Below are 21669 nucleotides of genomic sequence, written 5' to 3'. Positions count from 1 at the left end.
CCGGGATGATAAAGAAAAGGGGGAATTTGCTACAGGAAATCTGAACCGCTGGAAGGGGCTGGAGAGCTGTGGGAAGGGATTTTTGGAGGGTGCCAGCGGGTCCCCAGGTGACACCTCTGTCCCCAAACCCCTCCTCAGCACCGTCCCCACCCTCCAGAGGGGTCCCTGCCGACCCCACAGCTCCGTTATCCCACCTGGCACCCCAATTCCCTGCTCTGCCCCCCTGGGCACCTCCGTGTCCCCTCAGTGCCACCTCCGTCCGTCCTGTCCCCTCTTCCTCCAGCTGAGCCACCGGAGGTGACACAGACGGGCTCCAAAATCAGGGCCACAGCTCAGGGAGGGGAAACGGCACCCGAAGAGCTGAGGGGGAGCAGCCGGGTCCGCTGGGAGGTGGCAGCACCATCCGTGGTGGGGACAGGCAGGTCCCCACCCCAAGAGCCCCTTCACAGACCTTGGGGGGCTGTCCCAGGAGTCCTGTGCTCGCCATGGGGCTGGTGGCCACTGTCACAGCTGTGTCCCTGTGGCACTGTCACAGCTGTGTCCCTGTGGCCACTGTCACAGCTGTGTCCCTGTGGCACTGTCACAGCTGTGTCCCTGTGGCCACTGTCACAGCTGTCCAGGTGTGTCTCTGTGGCCACTGTCACAGCTGTGTCCCTGCGGCTGCTGTCACAGCTGTCCAGGTGTATCTTGGTGGCCACTGTCACAGCTGTGTCCTGGTGGCCACTGTCACAGCTGTCCCGGTGTGTCCCTGTGGCCACTGTCACAGCTGTCTGGGTGTGCCCCAGTGGCCACTATCCGGGCTGTCCCTGTGGCCACTGTCACAGCTGTGTCCCTGTGGCCACTGTCACAGCTGTCCAGGCGTGTCCCTGTGGCCACTGTCACAGCTGTCCGGGTGTATCGTGGTGGCCGCTGTCACAGCTGTGTCCTGGTGGCCGCTGTCACAGCTGTGTCCTGGTGGCCACTGTCACAGCTGGGTCCCTGTGGCCGCTGTCACAGCTGTGCAGAGGTGTCCCTGTGTCCACTGACAGCCCTGGTGGCTCCTTGGGGACAATCCCAGCCCCCTGCCCGTCTCTTGGGACGTGCCTCCCGTCGGTGCCACCTCTGCCACCTGTCCCGCTGCTGTCGCCGCCGGAGGGAGGGAAGGGGGTCCGGGAGAACCGAGGGCGGTGGCGAGAGCTTCGGTGTCACCTCAGGAGGGGACTAAAACGTGGCCCCGTGGAACTTGGCGGCGCCAGCAGCAGCCAGGGCTTGAGCTGGGGGTGGGACAGGACAGAGGGGCTGAGCTGGGGGGGCTCCACCCCACGCCCACCCCCCATGGGAAACACGGCCGGGATTTGGCTCCGAGGATCCAGGGGAGGTTGGGACCCCCCGCTTTTCATGCCGGGTCCCCCCTTTCCCCCCTTTGGCTTTGGGGGGGGCGGTACACGGTCCATGGAGGAGGCGGGGCTGACGTGGCAGCGAGGGGATGGAGGGGATGACGTCAGAGAGAAGAGGTGCTTACGTCACAGGCTCACACCCGCATGAGGTGGCTGCCGTCGGCCCGGGGCGGCTCGGACGACAGCGGGTTGGTCGGTGGAGTCGGGGAGGCTGGGGAGGTGGGAGGGCTGGGGGTGGCGCACTGAGCTGGAAACGAGAAACGGAGAGAGGGGTGAAGGACGCGGGAGAGCGGAGGGGACAGCAGAGGGGACAGAGGAGGGGACAGCGGAAAGGGGACAGAGGAGGAGACAGCATGGAGGGGACAGCACGGAGGGGACAGCGGAAAGGGGACAGAGGAGGAGATAGCGGAGGGGACAGAGGAGGGGACAGCAGAGGGGACAGCATGGAGGGGACAGCATGGAGGGGACAGCGGAGGGGACAGAGGAGGAGATAGCGGAGGGGACAGAGCGGAGGGGACAGCATGGAGGGGACAGCAGAGGGGACAGAGGAGGGGACAGCAGAGGGGACAGCATGGAGGGGACAGCATGGAGGGGACAGCGGAGGGGACAGAGGAGGAGATAGCGGAGGGGACAGAGCGGAGGGGACAGCATGGAGGGGACAGCAGAGGGGACAGAGGAGGGGACAGCAAGGAGGGGACAGAGGAGGGGACAGAGCGAAGGGGACAGCGCAGAAGGGACAGAGTGGAGGGGACAGAGGAGGGGACAGCGCAGAAGGGACAGAGTGGAGGGGACAGTGAGGAGGGGACAGAGCAAAGGGGACAGAGTGGAGGGGACAGTGGAGGGGACAGCGCAGAGGGGACAGCACGGAGGGGACAGCGGTGGGGACAGAGCGGAGGGGACAGCATGGAGGGGACAGTGGAGGGGACAGCAGAGGGGACAGCAAGGAGGGGACAGTGAGGAGGGGACAGAGCAAAGGGGACAGAGTGGAGGGGACAGTGGAGGGGACAGCGGAGGGGACAGCGGAGGGGACAGTGCGGAGGGACAGAGTGGAGGGGACAGCACAGAGGGCAGGGGCAGGGAGGAAAGAGAAGGGAAAGGGGGAAGGCAAGCGCAGGTTGGGCAGAATCGCAGCTGGCAGGGCAGAGTCACAGCTGGCAGGACAGACAGACACAGCTGGGCAGGATAGAGCCACAGCTGGCAGGAAAAGCAGCCATGGCTGAGCAGGACAAGCAGCCACAGCTGGGAAGGACAAACAGCCATGGCTGAGCAAGGCAGAGTCACAGCTGGCAGGAACAGCAGCCACAGCTGGCAGGAAGGACAGAGAGTGACAGCTGGGCACAGCACGCACACGTGAGCTCCCGGCAGGGCTCCTCATGGACAAGGCATGGTGTGGCACTGTGGGCACCCGGGCACAGTGTGGCACTGTGGGCACCCGGGCACAGTGTGGCACTGCAGTCAGCCAGGTACAGGATGTCACCATGCTCACCTGGGCACAGCGTGCCACCACAATCCCCCCCAGCATGAAGCACCACCATGCACGGCCACAAGGTGCCAGCCTGTGCCACCACAATCCCTCTGGCAACGGGGTGACACCACGATTCCCCGAGCTTGGGGTGCCACCACAATTCCCTGCGTGGGGTGCCACCGCGCTCGCTCAGCCACCTCATGCCATCTCATGCCACCTCATGCCACCCAGGCAGGCACTCCTATTCTCATGCTGGAAGCTGTGCCCAGCTGGAAACAGCTGCTCCACCCCAGGCGGGCAGCCCCAGGTGTGGCAGGCAGGTCTGGGAGCTGTTGGCATCACCCGTCCCCCTGTCCTGCCCTCACCCCCTGCCCTCCTGGCACCTCGCTGTGCCAGGGATCTGCAGGCTCTGACCCTCCAGGCCCCCGTTCCTCACCCGAGAGCATCCGGCCGCGGCGCGAGGCCTCGGCAGCCAGGGCGCAGGAGATCTCGATCCTCTTCTCCTGCTCCTGCAGCTGCACCTCGGGGTCCTGCGGGGCGTCCACCTCCCCCTCGCCCAGGGGGATGACGTTCTGCAGGCTGGGGACGGCACCTGGGGTCAGCACCCCCGGCAGGACCCCCGGGATGGGGTGGGAGAGGGGTGGGATGGGATGGGATCCATGGGGTGGGGTGGGATGGGATGGGATGGGATGGGATCCATGGGGTGGGATGGGATGGGATGGGGTGGGGTGGGATGGGATGGGATGGGATGGGATGGGATGGGGTGGGATGGGATGGACAGAGAGGGGTGGTAGGGTTGCCCTGGGATGGGTAGGGAAGGGGTGGAGGTGGCTGGGTGGTCTTGGAATGAGAAGGGATGGAGATGGGTGGTCAGTTCTGCTCAGGGGAGGGGTGGAGATGAATGGTCAGTGCCCCTCAGGGTGCCCAGGGAAGGGATGCAGGTGGGTGGCCAGTTCTGCTCAGGATGGATGGGGAGGGGTGCAGGTGGGTGGTCAGTGCCCCTCAGGATGACCCCTGGCATGGCTGGCATGGGCACTGCAGCCTCACCTGGATTTGGCAATGAGAGTCTTGATCCTTTCCACCTTCTTCTGCTTCTCCTTCATCTCCTCAGGGCTCAGGGGCGATTCTGGCTCCAGCTCCACGTAGCGCTCGGGGATCAGGACTTTGTCTGGCGTGGACAGCTGGGGACAGAGGGACGAGCTCTGTGGTGCCCTGTGCCGGACCCTGGGGACTCCAGCCCCCACTGCTGACCCCCAAATCCTGCCTGGACCCTGCTCCAGGCCGTCGGGGACACTCGGGGACACGCCGTGCTCCTCACCTCCTTGTTGATGTCCACCTCGTAGTGCTGCGGCTCCAGCTCCATCTTCCTCAGCCGGGCGATCTCCTCCTGCGGCGTCTCGTACACCTTGCCGGGCTCGTCGGAGCGCAGCGCGGCCTCCAGGTCCGAGATGTCCACCTCGTGGATGCTGCGGTGCCGCCGCACCTGCCACAGACGGACAGACGGACGGCGTCCCGCTCAGCGTCCCCACGCGGTGGCGCCTTGTCGCCTGTGCCACCCCGCGGCGTCCCCGCGGGCTCAGGGACTCACCACCTTGTAGGACGAGGGGGTTTTGGTGCCGGGGGTGTCGGGCTGGGGGCCGGGGAGCTGCTGTGGGCTGGGGAGCTGCAGGCTGCGCCGCTTCTCCTTCATGGAGCCGCTCTGGTGGCGCTTCATGCGGTCGATCTGCTCCTCCACGCTCATCTTCACCTTGGTCTCGGTGGCGAACACGGCGCTCTTGGGTCTCTCCTGGGGACGAGTGCAACCTCATGGTCACACACATGGTCACACACATCCTCCCAGTGCCACCCCACTCTGCCGTGAGCCGCTGGGATGTCTGCGACGCCCGGGATGTCACCCCGAGGATGTCACCCCGAGGATGTCACTCTCGGGATGTCACTCCCTGTCGGAACTCAACACATCCCTCTGGGTGTCCAGAGTTACTGAGGACCCCAGACCCGGGCACACAGCCCAGAGCACCTGGGGATTTGATTTTGACCCCTGGAGCAAGTTACCAGCTTTGTATGAGGACCTGAAAGCCACACAGGTTTGAATGGTGTAATAATAAAATAATCACAGGGTGAAAATGTAGATTTTAGGATTTTTGGTATGGGGGTTATGGGGACAAGATGGAGGAACTTGGGCATGTCCAGCCTTTCTTCTTCTTCTTCTTGTTCTCCATTTTCTGCAGTGATGGTGGCACTTTGGGATTGGTTTAGAGTAGAAGTGCACTGTCTAACACAGGTGATAGGTATTAGGAATTAAGAAAGAAATTTTCTTTCTGCCCAGCCGAGGTCTGCTCAGCAGGGCAGCCACAGGCACTCTGCCTTTTTATACTACAAACTCCGTATAACATATTTACACTTAATTCCCAGTACCCATCACCAATGTTAGACAGTGAGCTTCTATTGTAAATATAACACATTTATAATTACTTTCCAATACCCATCAGCTATGTTAGACAGTGCACTTCTATTGTAAATATAACACATTTGTAATTACTTTCCAATACCCATCAGCTATGTTAGACAGTAAGCCTCTATTCTAAATATAACATATTTACAATTACTTTCTAATACCCATCACCTGTGTTAGACAGTGCACTTCTACTCTAAACCAATCCCAAAGTGCCACCATCACTGCAGAAAATGGAGATCAAGAAGAAGAAGAAGAAAGGCTGGACATGCCCAAGTTCCTCCATCTTGTCCCCATAACCCCCATACCAAAAACGCTAAAATCGACATTTTCACCCTGTGATTATTTTATTATTACCATTCAAACCTGTGTGGCTTTCAGGTCCTCATACAAAGCTGGTAACTTGCTCCCGGGATCAAAACCAAATCCCCAGGTGTTCTGGGCTGCGTGCCAGGCTCTCTGAGCCCCCTGACGGGATCCTGGGCAACTCTGGATGTGCAGAGTTCTGACAGTGGCTGGTGACACCTGGAGCCACCCTCCTGTCCCCAGGTTCCAGCATGGCCCCCCTCAGTGCCCCCAGCCCATCCGTACCCGAGAGCCGAGCCCGTTGGCCAGCCCGTTCCTCCTGGGCACCGCCTCCTCCTCCGCCGGAGATTTGGTCCTGGGGGGGACGATTCCCACTGTGGGGACACCACGAGACCGGGATGAGCCCTTGGGGACCTGGGCGGGGTCCCAGTGCCATCCCCAGTGCCACCCCCGGGTGTCGCCATGCCGTACCCTTGTTGAGTGCCGCCTGTTTGTCACCGTCGTGCTCCGGGCGGGTCTGAGGGAGCCCCTCGGGCGTGGGGCCAGGGGGGCTGGGCCGGGGGGGCTCCTTCTTGCTCTGCTCCAGGCCTGGTTTGGGCTGTGCAGGGGGGAAAAGGTCCCCAGTGAGAGCCGGGCCTGCCTGGGGACACCTGCTGCTCTTGGGGTGACAGATCAGGGACACACAGGGGACACCCACTGCTCTTGGGGTGACAGATCAGGGACACACAGGGGACACCTGCTGCTCTTGGGGTGACAGATCAGGGACACACAGGGGACACCTGCTGCTCTTGGGGTGACAGGGGACACACGGACAGGGGACACCTGCTGCTCTTGGGGTGACAGATCAGGGACACACAGACAGGGGACACCCACTGCTCTTGGGGTGATAGGGTACACAAAGGTAACACCTGCTGCTCTTGGGGTGACAGATCAGGGACACACAGGGGACACCCTCTTCTCTTGGGGTGACAGATCAGGGACACACGGACAGGGGACACCTGCTGCTCTTGGGGTGACAGACAGGGGACACACAGGGGACACCCACTGCTCTTGGGGTGACAGGGGACACACACAAAGGTGACAGACAGGGGACACACGGACAGGGGATGCCTGCTGCTCTAGGGGTGACAGATCAGGGACACACGGACAGGGGACATCCACTGCTCTTGGGGTGACAGATCAGGGACACACAGACAGGGGACATCCACTGCTCTTGGGGTGACAGACAGGGGACACAAAGGTAACACCTGCTGCTCTTGGGGTGACAGATCAGGGACACACAGACAGGGGACGCCTGCTGCTCTTGGGGTGACAGACAGGGGACACAAAGTTAACACCTGCTGCTCTTGGGGTGACAGACAGGGGACACACGGACAGGGGATGCCCACTGCCGTTGGGGTGACAGACAGACAGTGGACACCTGCTGCTCTTGGGGTGACAGATCAGGGACACACACAAAGGTGACACCTGCTGCTCTTGGGGTGACAGGGGACACACACAAAGGTGACACCTGCTGCTCTTGGGGTGACAGATCAGGGACACACGGACAGCTTTGTCACTCCAGCTGCTCTTGGGGTGACAGCCAGACCATGGTCACGCTCCATGGACAGACAGTGGCCATGAGGGACCAGAGCACCCCAAAATCCAGTAAGGGCTGGGCACACACTGCTGTCCCCACAATGAGGGACAGGGTGACAATCCCTCCACAGCCTCTCCAGGAGCTGGGGACAGGGACATCGTGGCTCTGTGCTGGGCCCCCACTGCACCCCGTGCCCATGGGGTCACACAGGGCCAGCAAAGGGACATTTCTGGGGTCCTTCCCCTCTTGCATCCCTTGAGAACTGCTGGGGTGACAGAGGGGTGGCACACCAGGGCCAGCAGCCCAGCGTGTCCCCCTAAATTCACCCTGACACCCCGGGATGACACAGCCACCACTGTGCTGGCACTGTGCCCCTTCCCAGCTCGGCACAGCCACTGCTGTTCCACGGCCACACAGCCCCACCCCTGGCCACGAGGACACTCGTGTCACCTGCGTCCCCACACACAGCTGAGGTGTCACCGGGAATTCCCAAATCCAGCTCTGCCCTGGAGCTGGGGCTCAGAGTGACACGGAAGGACAGTGACAGAGGCAGAGCAAAGCAGAGGGGACAACCAGGGACAACCAGGGACAACCAGGGACAACTTCTCCATGAAGAGGAGGACAAGGAGGAGGAGGAGGAGGGGACAATCCCTGTCCTGAGTGCACACAGGGTGTGGAGACCCTGGGGACACCAGGGGTGTGGCACGGCAGGACTCAGAGTTGTCCCTGCGCCAAGTGCCACCTCCACGCTGTCCCTGTGCCAAGTGCCACCTCCACTGTGCCAAGTGCCACCTCCACGCTGTCCCTGTGGATTCGGGGTGGGCAGCTCCAGCTCCTGCCTCACCCCAGCACCTTCCATGCCATGAGGAGGAAGAGGAGGAAGGGACAATCCCTGTCCTGAGCGCGTACAGGGCATGGTGACCTGCTGGGGACACCAGGGGTGTGGCAGGGGAGGACACAGAGCGCCAAGTGCCACCTCCACACTGTCCCTGTGGATTCGGGGTGGGCAGCTCCAGCTCCTGTCCCACCCCAGCGCCTTCCATGCCATGAGGAGGAGGAGGAGGAGGGGACAATCCCTGTCCCTGGTGACCTGCTGGGGACACCAGGGGTGTGGCAGGGCAAGACACAGAGCTGTCCCTGCACCAAGTGCCACCTCCACGCTGTCCCTGTGGATTCGGGGTGGGCAGCTCCAGCTCCTGCCTCACCCCAGCGCCTTCCATGCCCCGAGGAGGAGGAGGAGGAGGAGGAAGGGGAGGCAGGGTTCGGTACCTGTCCCCGCTTGGCCTCTCCTTGGTGCCAGGAGGGCGAGGCGGGGTAGGGCCAGAGGCGGCTCTCGCTGGGGAGCGGAGGAACGGCCGGAGGAGCCTCCAGGGGCACGTAGGACTTGGGGAGGGGAGGTCGAGGCGGGCCCGGCTCCTGGGGCGGGCAGAGCGCGAGGCGTGAGAGCGGAGAAGGAACAGAGAGTTAGAAAAGAGAGAGAAACACACAGGAGCGTCCTGGAGGAAGGGATGGAGGAGAGGGAGTGACTCCAGAGGGTCCCTCTCGGCGCGCCACATCCTGCTGCTTGTCCCCTGTCACACGCATCCTTTGGGAAAAATCCTTTCTTTAAGATTTCTCCCCCTGAGAAGCCGAGAGGCCTCAGGAACAAAATGTAAACATTGATTATCTGCTGCTGTGGGATGCAACAGGTGCATCTGGGATTGGCCTCATGTGGTTGTTTCTAATTAATGGCCAATCACAGTCAGCTTTGTTATCGTTCTTTCTTATTCTATTCTTAGCTAGGCTTGTGATGAAATCCTTTCTTCTATTCTTTTAGTACAGTTTTAATATAATATATATAATAAATGTAACAATATTTATCACAATAATATAATATACATAATAATATAATAATATATATCATAATATAATATATCAATATATAATAATATATATCATAATATAATATATCAATACATAATAATATCTATCATAAAATAATAAATCAAGCCTTCTGAAACATGGAGTCAGCTCCTCGTCTCTTCCCTCATCCTAAGACCCCTGTGCCCACTGTCACACACAGACCCCAAAGTCACCAGGTGACACCAGGACCCGTCCGTGCCACCAAACTGCTGTCCCCAGGCAGAGCCACGAGGGGAGGCAGCTCCGTGGTGACAAAGAGGGGATCTCTTTGTCACCCCCCCCTGGTGACAAAGAGGGGACACCCGGGGTCACTGACCTTACCAGGGCTGCCATTCCCCCCTGGTGACAAAGAGGGGACACCCAGGGTCACTGACCTTGCCAGGGCCGCCATTCCCCCCTGGTGACAAAGAGGGGACACCCAGGGTCACTGACCTCGCCAGGGCCGGGCTTGGTGGGCGATCCCTGGGAGCCGGAGATGAGGGAGAAGGGGCTCAGGGGGCTGGTGAGGCTGGCAGAGCTCAGCGGGCTGGCAGGGCTGTTGGAGCTGTACGTGCCCGAGGGGCCCAGGGCCGCTGCGGAGGAATGAGATAATTAAAGATAATTATAAGATAATAATTAAGGTTTTCACCCCGCTGAGCAGGAGCCCATTGGGGACACCCCCTGCAGGGCCAGCCCCCCTCACCTCGGTGCTTGGCCGTGTCGGTGCCTCGGGAGGGGTTGTTCTTCCTCAGCCCCTCCATCACGTCCTGGATCCGCCAGATCTCCCTCTGGATCTGCCGGTTGAGCATCTCGTTCTGGATGGGGGAGAGGCAGAGCTCAGAGGGGTGCCAGGGCACCGGTGCCAACCCCGAACTGGGCAGAATCCAGCCCCAAACCCAACCACAGGAGCTGACTGGGGCCACATCCAGGGTTTTGTCCTGCTGGAGTCCCTGCATCTGCTCCCCAGAGCCCAGCAGGGCTGCGGTGGCTGTGGGGACTCTGGGCTGTCCCCCTCGATGGCACCCAGGTGGCCAAAGCTGGACGTGAGGGCTGGGCATGGAGAACCCGCGGGTGGGGGGACAGGGGGGTTTCATCTCCTTGGGGACACCAGGGGTGGCAGGGCACATGGGTGTCCAGGGACAGGGGACACACACACCTGGATGTCCAGGTTAAAGGTGACAGGGGGACACACACACCTGGATGTCCAGGTTAGGAGTGACAGGGGACACACACACCTGGATGTCCAGGTTAAGGGTGACAGGGGACACACACACCTGGATGTCCAGGTTCAGGGTGACAGGGGGACACACACACACCTGGATGTCCAGGTTAGGAGTGACAGGGGGACACACAAACCTGGATGTCCAGGTTAAAGGTGACAGGGGGACACACACACCTGGATGTCCAGGTTAGGAGTGACAGGGGGACACACACACCTGGATGTCCAGGTTAGGAGTGACAGGGGACACACACACCTGGATGTCCAGGTTAAAGGGTGGCAGGTGACACACACACACCTGGATGTCCAGGTTAGGAGTGACAGGGGACACACAAACCTGGATGTCCAGGTTAAAGAGTGGCAGGTGACACACACACCTGGATGTCCAGGTTAAAGGTGACAGGGGGACACACACACCTGGATGTCCAGGTTAAAGGGTGGCAGGTGACACACACACCTGGATGTCCAGGTTTACGGGTGGCATGGGGACATAAACACCTGGATGTCCAGATTAAGGGTGACAGGTGACCCTCTCACCTGGATACCCAGGTTAAGGGTGACAGGTGACTCTCACCTGGATGTCCAGGTTTAGGGGTGACACACATGCCTGGATGTCAGGTTAAGGGTGGCAGGGGACACACACACACCTGGATGCCCAGGTTCAGGAGTGACAGGGGGACACACACACCTGAGTGTCCAGGTTAAAGGTGACAGGTGACCCTCTCACCTGGATGTCCAGGTTTAGGGGTGACACACACACTTGGATGTCAGGTTAAGGGTGTCAGAGGACACACACACACCTGGATGTCCAGGTTCAGGGATGACAGGGGGACACACACACCTGAGTGTCCAGGTTAAAGGTGACAGGTGACACACACACCTGGATGTCCAGGTTGAGCTGCTCCCAGAGGTCGTCGTGCAGGGTGGACACTTCGCTCTCCAGGCTCTCGTACTCGGCCGTGCTGTTTGCCAGGGCCTGAGGGGACAGAGGGGGGGACCAGGGGGGTCTTTGTCACCCAGCACAGACCCCCGAGCTGGGGAGGGGGTGACAGCAGAGGGGACAAGCCCTGAGGTGCCTGGGGCAGGGCAGAGACAGAACCAGGAGCTGAGGTGGCACCTGGAGGGTGACAAATTCGCTTTGTCCCCAGGCAGCCAAGGGGAATTCCCTGCAGTTTCCCAACCAGGAAGGGACAAAAGGGACAAAAGGGACCTGAATCCGTTACCGTGCTGGCCTGGGACAGCTCCACCCTGATGTTGATGAGCTGGTTCTGCAGCGATTCCTTCTTGTGCAGCAGCTTCTCCGGGTAGGCGGGCTGGCTCCCGAACATCTCCAGCTCCTGGTGGGTCCCCATCAGGGCACTCTCCAGGCTCTCCTGTGGGGACAGACGGAGCCACGAGGTCCTGGCTGCTCAGTGACACACCCCCAGCTCAGAAATGTCCCCAAGCTGTGGCTGCCACATCCCTGGAAGGATCCAAAGCCAGGTTGGAGAACTTGGGATAGCGGTTCAAGGGTGGAATGAGAGGTTTTTAATGTCCCTTCAAGCCAGGGGTGGCAGGGGACCCGCTCACCTGGTTCAGGGGTGGCAGGGCACATTCTGACCTGGTTCAGGGGTGGCAGGGGACATTCTGAGCTGGTTCAGGTGTGGCAGGGGACACACACACCTGGATGCCCATGCTAAGGAGTGACAGGTGACACTCACACCTGGATGTCCAGGGTGACAGAGAACACACCTGGATGTCCAGGTTCAGGGTGACAGGGGACACACCTGGATGTCCAGGTTAAAGGTGACAGGGGGCACACACACCTAAGTGTCCAGGTTAAAGGTGACAGGGGGCACACACACCTGAGTGTCCAGGTTAAGGGTGACAGGTGACACACACACCTGAGTGTCCAGGTTAAGGGTGACAGGTGACACACACACCTGGACGTCCAGGTTCACCCCAAGCCCTCCCATGGTGCCATCCCTTCCTCACCACTCAGATGCCACCACCAGGTCCCCACGTGGCCACCTGAGGTGCCACCAGGTACCTTCTCAGCGCGGAGCTGCTGCACCAGCCTCTCCTGCTCCCGCAGCACCTTGTTCTGCTCGCAGAGCTTCCCCAGCAGCTTCTGCGCCGGGAGGGGGGAAGAGAAAGGGGGGAGAGCATGAGAATCCCACCGGGATGCAGCCAGGACTGATGGGATTTATGGGATTTATGGGATTTATGGGATTTATGGGATTTATGGCCTTGGGGGGGCTTCCAAACTCCTGCTGTCATTGCAGGGATTTTGGGGTGACATGGGCACAAACTGGGAGGTGGGAGAAGGCTGAAAATCAGGAAGATTTATCCCTGAGGGGCACAAAGTGACAGGAATACGAGGACAGGGGACACACAGAGGGGACAGGACTGGCTCTTACATCGGTGTCCTGCTCGCTGATCTTGTAGGGGTGCAGGGCGTCCCTGTAGGGCTCCGGGAACGGCGTCACCTGCAAGCAGAGCGTGGCATGAGCGTGGCTCTCCATGGGGTGCCCAGGGAAGGGGAGGCAGCCCCCAGCCCCCTCTGCCCTCCCTGCGAGCCGGGAAAAGGAGGCAGCAGCCGAGCCCCGGAGCCACGGATGCTCCCCATCAATGGGGAACCACCGGGATGAAGCCACAGCCTCTCCCCTGCCCATTCCCAGCGGGAACGACGCAGGGGAAAAGCTCCGCGCAAAGGAGTTCGAGGAGCTGCCTCGTGAATCATTAACCAGCAGCACCATTCCGGCGGCGGGGAGAAACAAAAGGCAGCGAGATTGAGCTGTAATTCCACCTCGGCGGGAGTGGGAGCACCGATAAAGCAGCAGCAGGGCCTGTTTACCCCCGCCCCGGCTCCTCCGTGAGTCATTTTCCTTTCCTGGAAATCTCAATTACTAATGGGACCTTCGGCAATTAGCTGCCTCGGGGAGCCGGAGATGAAAGGCAGCAGATAGGCAGGAGGGGATGGGTATTGCTAGAAAGCGGAGAGGGCGCTTTGGAGCCGCTGAAAGCTCCGGGAGGATGCAAATGGATCCGGATCTGGGAAATGCCCGAGGGGACGGAGGCAGAGCCGGCCGGATCGGGATGAGGCGGCCTCGGGGCAGGGAGCCCGGCCAGGCGGAGCAGCATCCCCGCATTCACCCCGCAGCACATCCCTGCTGGCAGCAGATGCAAACCGGAGCCGTTTTGTTGGAAAATCCCATCCGGGAAGCGCCCAGGGCAGCACAACCCGGGCTGGGTGGCACCGGGGGGGCTCAGGCCATGTGTCACTGCCGGGATGTCCCAGCGCTGGGGACAGAAAGAACCTCCGGTAGGGGAGAAAGGCCGTTCATTGTCCCTGACTCAGGAATTATTCCGTGTGTTTAAGAGCTGCCTTCCTGTCACCCCATAACTGCTCCTTGAGAAATAAGGATGAACCAAGCCCTGCGTGTCCGGGGGCGGCTCTGTCCGAGAGTCCCTGGGGTGGCTCTGTCCCCAAGAATCCCCGGGACAGCTCCAAGAGTCCCCGCGTCTGGTTCTGTCCCCAAGAATCCCCGGGACAGCTCCAAGAGTCCCCGGGTCTGGTTCTGTCCCCAAGAGTCCCCGGGGTTGACTCTGTCCCCAAGAGTCCTCCAGGGCGGCTCTGAGAGTCCCCGGGGCTGGGGCTGTCCCCAAAGGTCCCTGGGGTGGCTCTGTCCCCAAGAGTCCCCAGGACAGATATGAGAGTCCCTGGGACAGCTCCGTCCGAGAGTCCCTGGGGCTGGGGCTGTCCCCAAGGGTCCCCAGGAGCATCTCTGTCCCCAAAAGTCCCCCGGGACAGCTCCGTCCGAGAGTCCCCGGGGCTGGCTCTGTCCCCAAGGGTCCCCCGAGGCATCTCTGTCCCCAAAAGTCCCCTGGGACAGCTCCATCTGAGAGTCCCTGGGACAGCTCCGTCCTCAAGAGTCCACGGGGCATCTCCGTCCCCAAGGGTCCCCAGGAGCATCTCTGCCCCCAAGAGTCCCCAGGACAGCTCCGAGAGTGCCCGGGGCTGGATGTGTCCCCGAGGGTCCCCGAGGGCATCTCCATGCCCACCTCGCGCTGCCCAGCACGAGGATTTGCCAGCTTGGGATGGCTCATGGATGGATCAGCAAAGCCTGGGATGGAGCAGTGAGGGCGAGAGCGGGATGTGCCGGACGCCGCGGCCGCTGCGCGAGTGGCGATGGCAGGAGGTGAGCCCGGGTGGCAGGAGGTGACCCCGGGTGGCCGCCAGGCACGAGCCATGCGGGGCCCGGTGGCCGGAGCCTTACTTGCATGTAGAGCTGGGCCCTAGGGGAGGAGGTCTCCACCATCCTGTTCACCATAGTGATGAGGGTCTCGCTCTCGCTCATCTGCGGCACACAGGGAAGGAAAGGGCACAGGTCAGCGGGGACACGCGCCCGTGCCAGCGGTCACCGCTCCAGGAGCCGTCAGGATGCAAAGTGCCACCTCCTGAGGTGGCACAGGGGCTCCAGCTGTGGCCTTGCGCTGCTGTTGTTCCTTTTAGTGCACTTTTTTTGGGGGGAAAACACGGATAAAACTCAGAGCGGATGGCACAGACGGACACGAGCTCGGACAGGGACGGCAGCGGCGTGGCCCGGCACACAGACGGACACACGGACAGGTCCTGGCACTGCCCCATGGCTCTGTGCCCAGACACGGCCCTGCTGGGTGCTGGGGAGGTGACAGACAGCTGGGGTTGGGGACAGCACTGTCCCCTTTCCCAGGTGGCACTGGGAATGGCATGGTCTGTGGGGCTGGGGACATCAGCGTCCCCTTTCCCAGGTGGCACCAGGAATGGCACATCCCTGCTTCCAGGCACGGTCTGTGGGGTTGGGGACAGCACTGTCCCCTTTTCCAGGTGGCACCGGGAATGGCACATCCCTGCTGCCTGGCACAGTCTGTGGAGTTGGGGACAGCAGTGTCCCCTTTTCCAGGTGGCACCGGGAATGGCATGGTCTGTGGGGTTGGGGACATCAGTGTCCCCTTTCCCAGGTGGCACCAGGAATGGCATGGTCTGTGGGGCTGGGGACATCAGCGTCCCCTTTTCCAGGTGGCACCGGGAATGGCACATCCCTGCTGCCTAGCACAGTCTGTGGAGTTGGGGACATCAGCGTCCCCTTTCCCAGGTGGCACCGGGAATGGCATGGTCTGTGGGGTTGGGGACATCAGTGCCCCCTTTTCCAGGTGGCACTGGGAATGGCACATCCCCGCTGTCTGTGCCACCCCACTGTCCCCACTCCACAGCTCCCTGGGTGCCAGGTGACAAAGCCACTCAAGCCACCAGCACTGGAGCTCATCCCAGAGCCCCAAGCCCTGAGCAGGGAAGCCCTGGGACGGCTGAAACCCCAAAGGTGACAACACTTTGTCACCAAACCCTGCTGGGGCGTGGGCGAGGAAGGAGAGCGCAAACAGAGCAGGAGGACGTTTGAAAAGAGGCCCTGACAGCGTCGCTCCGAATTAACCTCTCCAGAGCCCGCGGCGAGAGGAGGAGGAGGAGATGCCAAACCTTTTTAGGGAGCGTTTTAAGGAGCCCTGCAGAGGCAGCACGGGGAGCTTTTATTGCAGCGGGAGCTCCTGGCCCCGCTCCAAGGCGGACGCGGATGGCGGCCATGGGGAGATTTGCGGCCAAATGGGATCGCGCAGGGAGCGGCTCCCTCTGTGCCAGCCTGGCTGCAGCTCCTGTGCCCGGCTGAGACTTCAGGCGCTGCCTGGATGCGTCACTGGATCCCCCTCTCCGTGTTCCTGGCATGGAGTCGGTGCAGATTTCCTCCAAAAATCGCTGGCAAAAATCAGGGTTTTTCTCCAAAAGCACCACACAAAATCGTGGCTTTCGTTACAGGGTTTTCCTCCAAAAACCCCATGCAAAATCAGGGTTTTTCTCCAAAATACCACTGGCAAAATTAAGGTTTCCTCCATAAACCACAGGCTAAATTAAGGTTTCCTCCAAAAACCACCATTACTGGCAAATCCAGGATTTTCCTCCATAGTCCCTCTGTCAAAATCAGGGTTTTCCTCCAAAACCCCTGTCAAAATCAGGGTTTTCCTCTAAAAATTGCTGTCAAAATCAGGGTTTTCCTCCAAAACCCCTGGCAAAATCACAGTTTTCCTCTAAGATTCTGCTCCAAAAACTCCATTCGAAATCAAAGTTTTTCCTCCAGGATTTTCTTCCAAATTCCGCATTCAAAATCATGGTTTTCCTTCCAGGGTTTTCCTCAATAAAACTCTAGCAAAACCAGGGTTTTCCTCTAGGAATTGCTGGCAAAATCAGGGTTTTCCTCCAAGATTTTCCTCCAAAAACCCCATTCAAAATCAGGGTTGCCCTCCAAAAACCCTGGCGAACCCAAGATTTTCCACCAAAAACCTCTCCAGAACCACCTGAGCACTGCTGGCTTTTGGTGCCCACCTTCACCAAACCTTTCACCCCCGAGGGGCCACCACATCACCACGACCACGTCCCCACTGGCCACCTGCCACCCCTTGGGCAAAGGGTGCCAACCTTGGGGACACCATGGCCACGCTGGCACCACGCAGGTGCCCAGCACCAACCTGGGGCGTTCCAGAGCTGCTGCACCCCCTGAGCTCCAGGAGAACCCCCAGAAATGCTGGAATGTGCCCCAAAACTCCCCCCAGAAAACCAGACAGAATTTTGGGGGGCCGGTTTCCCTGCAGAGCGATGAGCGGCCCTACGGATGCAGAGGATGGAAGAAGCCAAACTAAAAAAAAAAATAATTTAAAAAAGAGACAACTGGTGCTGCTGGGATGCTGCTGGGATGCCAGTGAGGATGGATGGCAGCAGGGGACAGGGACACAGGGCACACAGGAGAGGGGACGAGAAGCAGCCGGTGAGGTGAGGCTGGCAGCCAGCTCCGCCTACCTGCTGGTCCAAATATTCTAGGTTTCTTTGCAACTGAAGGTCTAAAAGTTCATCCTACCAGGAGCCAGCAGGCAAGAAACGAGCAGCAAAACACATAAAAGAAGAAGCAAAGCGGTTAGGGGGGAGCCTATGGAATGGCCCCCGGGCCTGGAATGCTGCTGGGAATGTGCCCTGCAGACTCTTGGGCATTTTATTTCTTATTTATTTTGTTATTCCTAGGGAGACCCTGCCTCTGGCTGCGGGGATGGATGGGCGGCATGGGCAGGCTGTGGTGAAATTCAGGCTTCTCCCTCCTCTGGCGGTCCCATCCCAGGGTTTTGGGATCTGTGGGGACCTCCTGGCGTCACCCTCCAGCTCCGGGAGGGGACAAGAGGCAGGAGAACAAAGCAGCTGTGGCCAGATGTGAGGAAGCAGAGCGGGAGAGGTTTGGACGCAGCCAGGGAGCACCCAAGGGTGTCCCACTGCTACAGAGGGACCTTCCTTTGGGAATGGCCGGGAGGGAGCGGAGACACCAATGGAAGGCCCAGCTCTGCCCCTGCAGTGCACTGGTTCCTCCTCGGCCACCGCAGTGAGGACCCCCCAAACTGCCGCACGTCCCCGGGGTGGGGTCCGTGTCCCCTGTCACAGTGTCACCCCCAGGGGACAGCAGGTACGTACCATCTTGTCGTGGATGGTGGGGGACGCCGGGAAGTGGTAGGGGTACATCCCGGCCGGGACGGGCCGCCTGTCACCCAGGTAATCATACTGTGGAGAGAGGGGAGCCCAGCCCAAAATCAGGGACACGGGACACGGGGAGAAAGCACAGGAGAGGAACTGGGGCAGCGCTCCCTGCTCGGGAGCACATCTTGGGCTCCCAAAAGTTTTCCTCCAAAAACTACTGGCAAATCTGGGATTTTCCTCCAAAACCTCATGGCAAAATCAGGGTTTTCCCCAAAAACCCCCTAGCAAAATCAGGGTTTTCCTCCAAGGTTTGCCTCCAAAAACCACTGACAAAATCACAGTTTTCCTCTAAAAGCTCCACATAATTTCGTCTAAGAACACCATATCCCATCGATCCCATCCAATCCCTTCCCACGGATCCCATCCCATCCCATCCCATCCCATGGATCCCATCCCATGGATCCCATCCCATGGGTCCCATCCCATCCTATGGATCCCATCTCATCCTATCCCATGGATCCCATCCCATGGATCCCATCCCATGAATCCCATCCCACGGATTCCATCCCATCCCATGGATCCCATTCCATCCCATGAATCCCATCCCACAGATCCCATCCCACGGATCCCATCCCATAGATCCCATCCCATCCCACGGATCCCATCCCATCCAACAAACACAACCAGGGAACCTTTCCAGGACACCAACAAAGACCCCAAACCCCTCCTCTGCCCCAACCCACAAGCTCGATGTCACTTTGCAGCCAGGCTGTGCGCACAGAGGGGACACAACCGCGACACAGCCACACCCCTGCCCCAACTCCCCACCCCACCCCACCCCACAGGCACCCACCTTGGGCGAGCTGATGGACCTGCGCATCACGAACGTGGCGGGGTCGGCGTAAATCTCGTCCCCGCGGGGCGGCAGCCGCTCGAAGCGGGCGCTGGGCGAGCGCACGGGCGAGTAAACCCTGGCGCGGCCGTAGGAGCCCTGGCTGGGCGAGCGCGGCACCGAGCGCGAGCGCGGCTGCAGCGACATCCTCCGCAGCGAGCCCGACGCCGCGTCCACCTCGTCCAGGTAGCTGGGCGGCCTGGAGGGCGCCGGCAGCCACAGCGGGACGTCCTGGCGGCCGAAGGCGGCGTGGAAGGGAGCCCCGTTGCGGAAGGAGTGGCGTTTGTCCTCCAGCGCCCACGGCGGGCTGACGCGGTCGAAGGCGGGCATGGAGCAGATGCTGTCGGGGCGCACGCCCGGCGGGTAGTACTGGTACTCCTCGGGGTACTGCGCTGAGTAGGGTGAGTAGTAATCGGGCACCCGGCGGGACACGGGGTAAAACCTGGTGGGGCTGGAGAGGGGGAGAGAGAGGTGAGAGCCAGGCTAGGGGTGGGCAGCGCCCAAGGTGGGCAAGGACAGCCTGAGAGGAGGTGGAATGCTGGATGGGTGGCATTTGTCCTGCCAGGGGTCCCATGCTCATGGAATTTCTCCTGCCATGGGCTCTGTGGGAGCTTCCCCTGATGGAATTTCTCCTGCTAGAGGCTCCATGGGAGCCTTCTCTCATGGAACTCCTCTGGCCAGGGGTTCTGTGGGAGCTTCCCCTTATGGAATTCCTCCTTTCTGGGGTCTCATGGCAGACTCCTCTCCTCAATCCCTCCTGCAGGGACACTGAGGTGGTTCCCTCATCCCAGAGGTCCTCTGGTGGTTTCCTGTCCTTGTATCCCTTCTCCAAAGAACCCTGTGGTGGCTTCTCCATCCTGGCCTCCCTCCTCCCAGGGACGCCCCTTTACAACCCACCCCTTTTTGAGATGTCCCACATCCAGCTTTAAGCTGGCACGGGGAGAGAAAGAAAAACGGAGAGAAAGAAAAAATGAGAGAAAAACGACATTTTCTGACCACCATGAGGCCACCAACCAGTCGGAAAGGGGCAGAACATTCCCAGAGGGACCAACCCCGGATCAAAGGAGCCCCCTGGCGCACCCTCACCTGCGCAGCTCCTCGGGGGCCGCGGTGGCGCGGCGCGAGTTCACCCACTGCTGCAGCTGCGTCATGGAGCTCTTGCGCTGGGCCACCTTCTCGGGGTGGGACCTGGGGGCGACGCCGCGGCGCTGGGCCCCGCTGTCACCGTCACCCGCCGGGGGGAAGGCGGTGCTGCCGGGCCGGCTGGGCGAGGGGTACGGCCACCCGTTGGGCTGAGCCGGCCGCTCGGCGCTCGCCGGCCCCCGCGGCCCCTCGGGGTAGGGACTGCCCGGCTCCGAGGGCGGCTCCTGCCCAACCAGGCCGTTGGTTTTGGCCAGAGGATCCTTCTTGGCGTCCGGCCGCTCCGACGGCTTCCGCTCCATCTTCTCGGAGCCGCGGCCGTCGCCCTCCCCGCGGGTCTTGGTGTCGGGCTCGGCCTTGGGGTGCTCGCGGTGGGCGGCGTTGCAGTGGTGGTGGTGGTGGTGTTTGCTGGGGGGGATGTTCTCCGAGTCTGGCTTCTCGTGCCTGGGGGAGCCGAGACAGCACTAGAGGGGTCACCAAGGCCTGGCAGTGCCCCTGGGGTGGCCGGGGATGCTCTGTCCCTCCCTGAGCCATGCAGGGTCACAGCTCCCACAGTTCCCTTCTCCAGAGTGTCCCTCACACCCCCAAATGTCCCCAGGCATGGAGGGCACCGTGTCACCAGGAGGGCTGGGCAGTGTGGTGGCACTGACATCTGGGTCTGCTCTGTCCCTCCCTGAGCTCTGTGGAGTCACAGCTCCCACAGTTCCCATCTCCAGAGTGTCCCTTACACCCCAAAACGTCCCCAGGCATGGAGGGCACCATATCCCCAGGAGATCTGGACAGTGCTGTGGCACTGGGCAAGGACAGCACCGTGTCCCCAGGAGATTTGGACAGTGTGGTGGCACTGGGCAAGGATGGCACCATGTCCCCATGAGCTCTGGGCACTGCTCTGGCACTGACCTCTGGCTCGGCGGGATCTGCACGCGGGCAGCCTCGCCCATGGCCTGGATCCAGGACTCCTGCTCCTCCGTGTTCTCGGCGCTGAAGAAGTAGGTGCGGATGCCGGCGTGCTCGGCCTGGGGAGGAGACAGGGACTGCCCGTTACCCGCCGGCAGCTCCTGCACCCAGCACACCGTCACCTGTGGGGCACAGAACGGGGAGGGGGACACAGACAGGGGGTGAGAGCTCTGCTTCCAGCCTGGCACCCCATCCCGTGCTCCAGCAGCGCTGCCTCCCCTCTGTGTGCGGGGGGAAAGCTCTGCAGGCCCCTCACAGAGGGGTTTTATCCCCCTTGGAGTCACTCACAAGGATTTTTTTGGGATGCCCCCAAGAGGAGCAGCACCCCAATATTGGGGCGGCAAACCAGGGGCTGCCAGCAGTGCTCCTTCCCCTCTGGGTGCAGGGGGAAAGCCCTGCAGGCCCCTCATGGTGGGGTTTTATCCCCCTTGGAGTTACTCACAGGGATTATTTGGGATCAGCCCCCACTCTCCAAGAGGAACAGCGCCCCAATATTGAGGTGGCCAAGGGGCTCGGCTGGAGTCACTCACAGGAATTTTTTGGGATCAACCCCCACCCCCCAAAAGAAGCAGCACCCCAATATTGGGTGGCAAAGGGTCCCAGCAAGAGCAGCAGCACCGGAGGAGCATCGTCCATGCAGGGTGAGGGGGAAGGTGGTTTCTCAGCCCAGGAAATATTTGTGGGAGGAAAAGGCTCAGTTTTGATCCAAGATGTTGGTGCTCGTTCTCCGCCCAGAACGTGCTGGAAGGAGCCTTTATTTGAGAGCCTTTCTGAAGCTTCCACCTTCCCCCTGTGGAAAGGGGTGGGGGAAAGCGAGGAGGAAGAAAAGATAGGAAGAAGAAAGGGAGGAAGCGGAGTTCTCCTCCTGAAAGGATTT

General features: G+C 60.8%; 1 protein-coding gene across 2 annotated transcripts in view; it reads right to left on the bottom strand.

Annotated features, from left to right (window-relative positions):
• Positions 1-1165: 1165 nt before the first annotated feature.
• PLEKHA6 (pleckstrin homology domain containing A6) overlaps positions 1166-21669 on the bottom strand; it is a 56392-nt gene continuing 35888 nt past the window's right edge. Inside the window, exons 7-27 of one of the 2 annotated variants that reach the window (XM_058039664.1) lie at positions 20736-20851; positions 19782-20279; positions 18657-19146; positions 17801-17887; positions 17144-17197; positions 14538-14618; positions 12678-12746; positions 12308-12388; positions 11502-11651; positions 11159-11254; positions 9763-9874; positions 9513-9652; positions 8448-8594; positions 6071-6197; positions 5885-5973; positions 4430-4627; positions 4160-4324; positions 3889-4022; positions 3278-3420; positions 1502-1623; positions 1166-1253 (exon numbers count right to left, since the gene is read on the bottom strand). In XM_058039664.1, coding sequence (XP_057895647.1) covers positions 1511-1623; positions 3278-3420; positions 3889-4022; positions 4160-4324; positions 4430-4627; positions 5885-5973; positions 6071-6197; positions 8448-8594; positions 9513-9652; positions 9763-9874; positions 11159-11254; positions 11502-11651; positions 12308-12388; positions 12678-12746; positions 14538-14618; positions 17144-17197; positions 17801-17887; positions 18657-19146; positions 19782-20279; positions 20736-20851 — 3090 coding nt within the window. In that variant the 3' untranslated portion in view covers positions 1166-1253; positions 1502-1510. The remainder of the gene's footprint in view (positions 1254-1501; positions 1624-3277; positions 3421-3888; positions 4023-4159; positions 4325-4429; positions 4628-5884; positions 5974-6070; positions 6198-8447; positions 8595-9512; positions 9653-9762; positions 9875-11158; positions 11255-11501; positions 11652-12307; positions 12389-12677; positions 12747-14537; positions 14619-17143; positions 17198-17800; positions 17888-18656; positions 19147-19781; positions 20280-20735; positions 20852-21669) is intronic. The other variant, XM_058039665.1, reaches the window with a different exon arrangement.

The sequence above is a fragment of the Melospiza georgiana genome, chromosome 23, assembly GCF_028018845.1.
Source record: "Melospiza georgiana isolate bMelGeo1 chromosome 23, bMelGeo1.pri, whole genome shotgun sequence".
Taxonomy (NCBI): Eukaryota; Metazoa; Chordata; class Aves; order Passeriformes; family Passerellidae; genus Melospiza; species Melospiza georgiana.
This window is presented reverse-complemented; position numbering and strand designations above follow the sequence as displayed.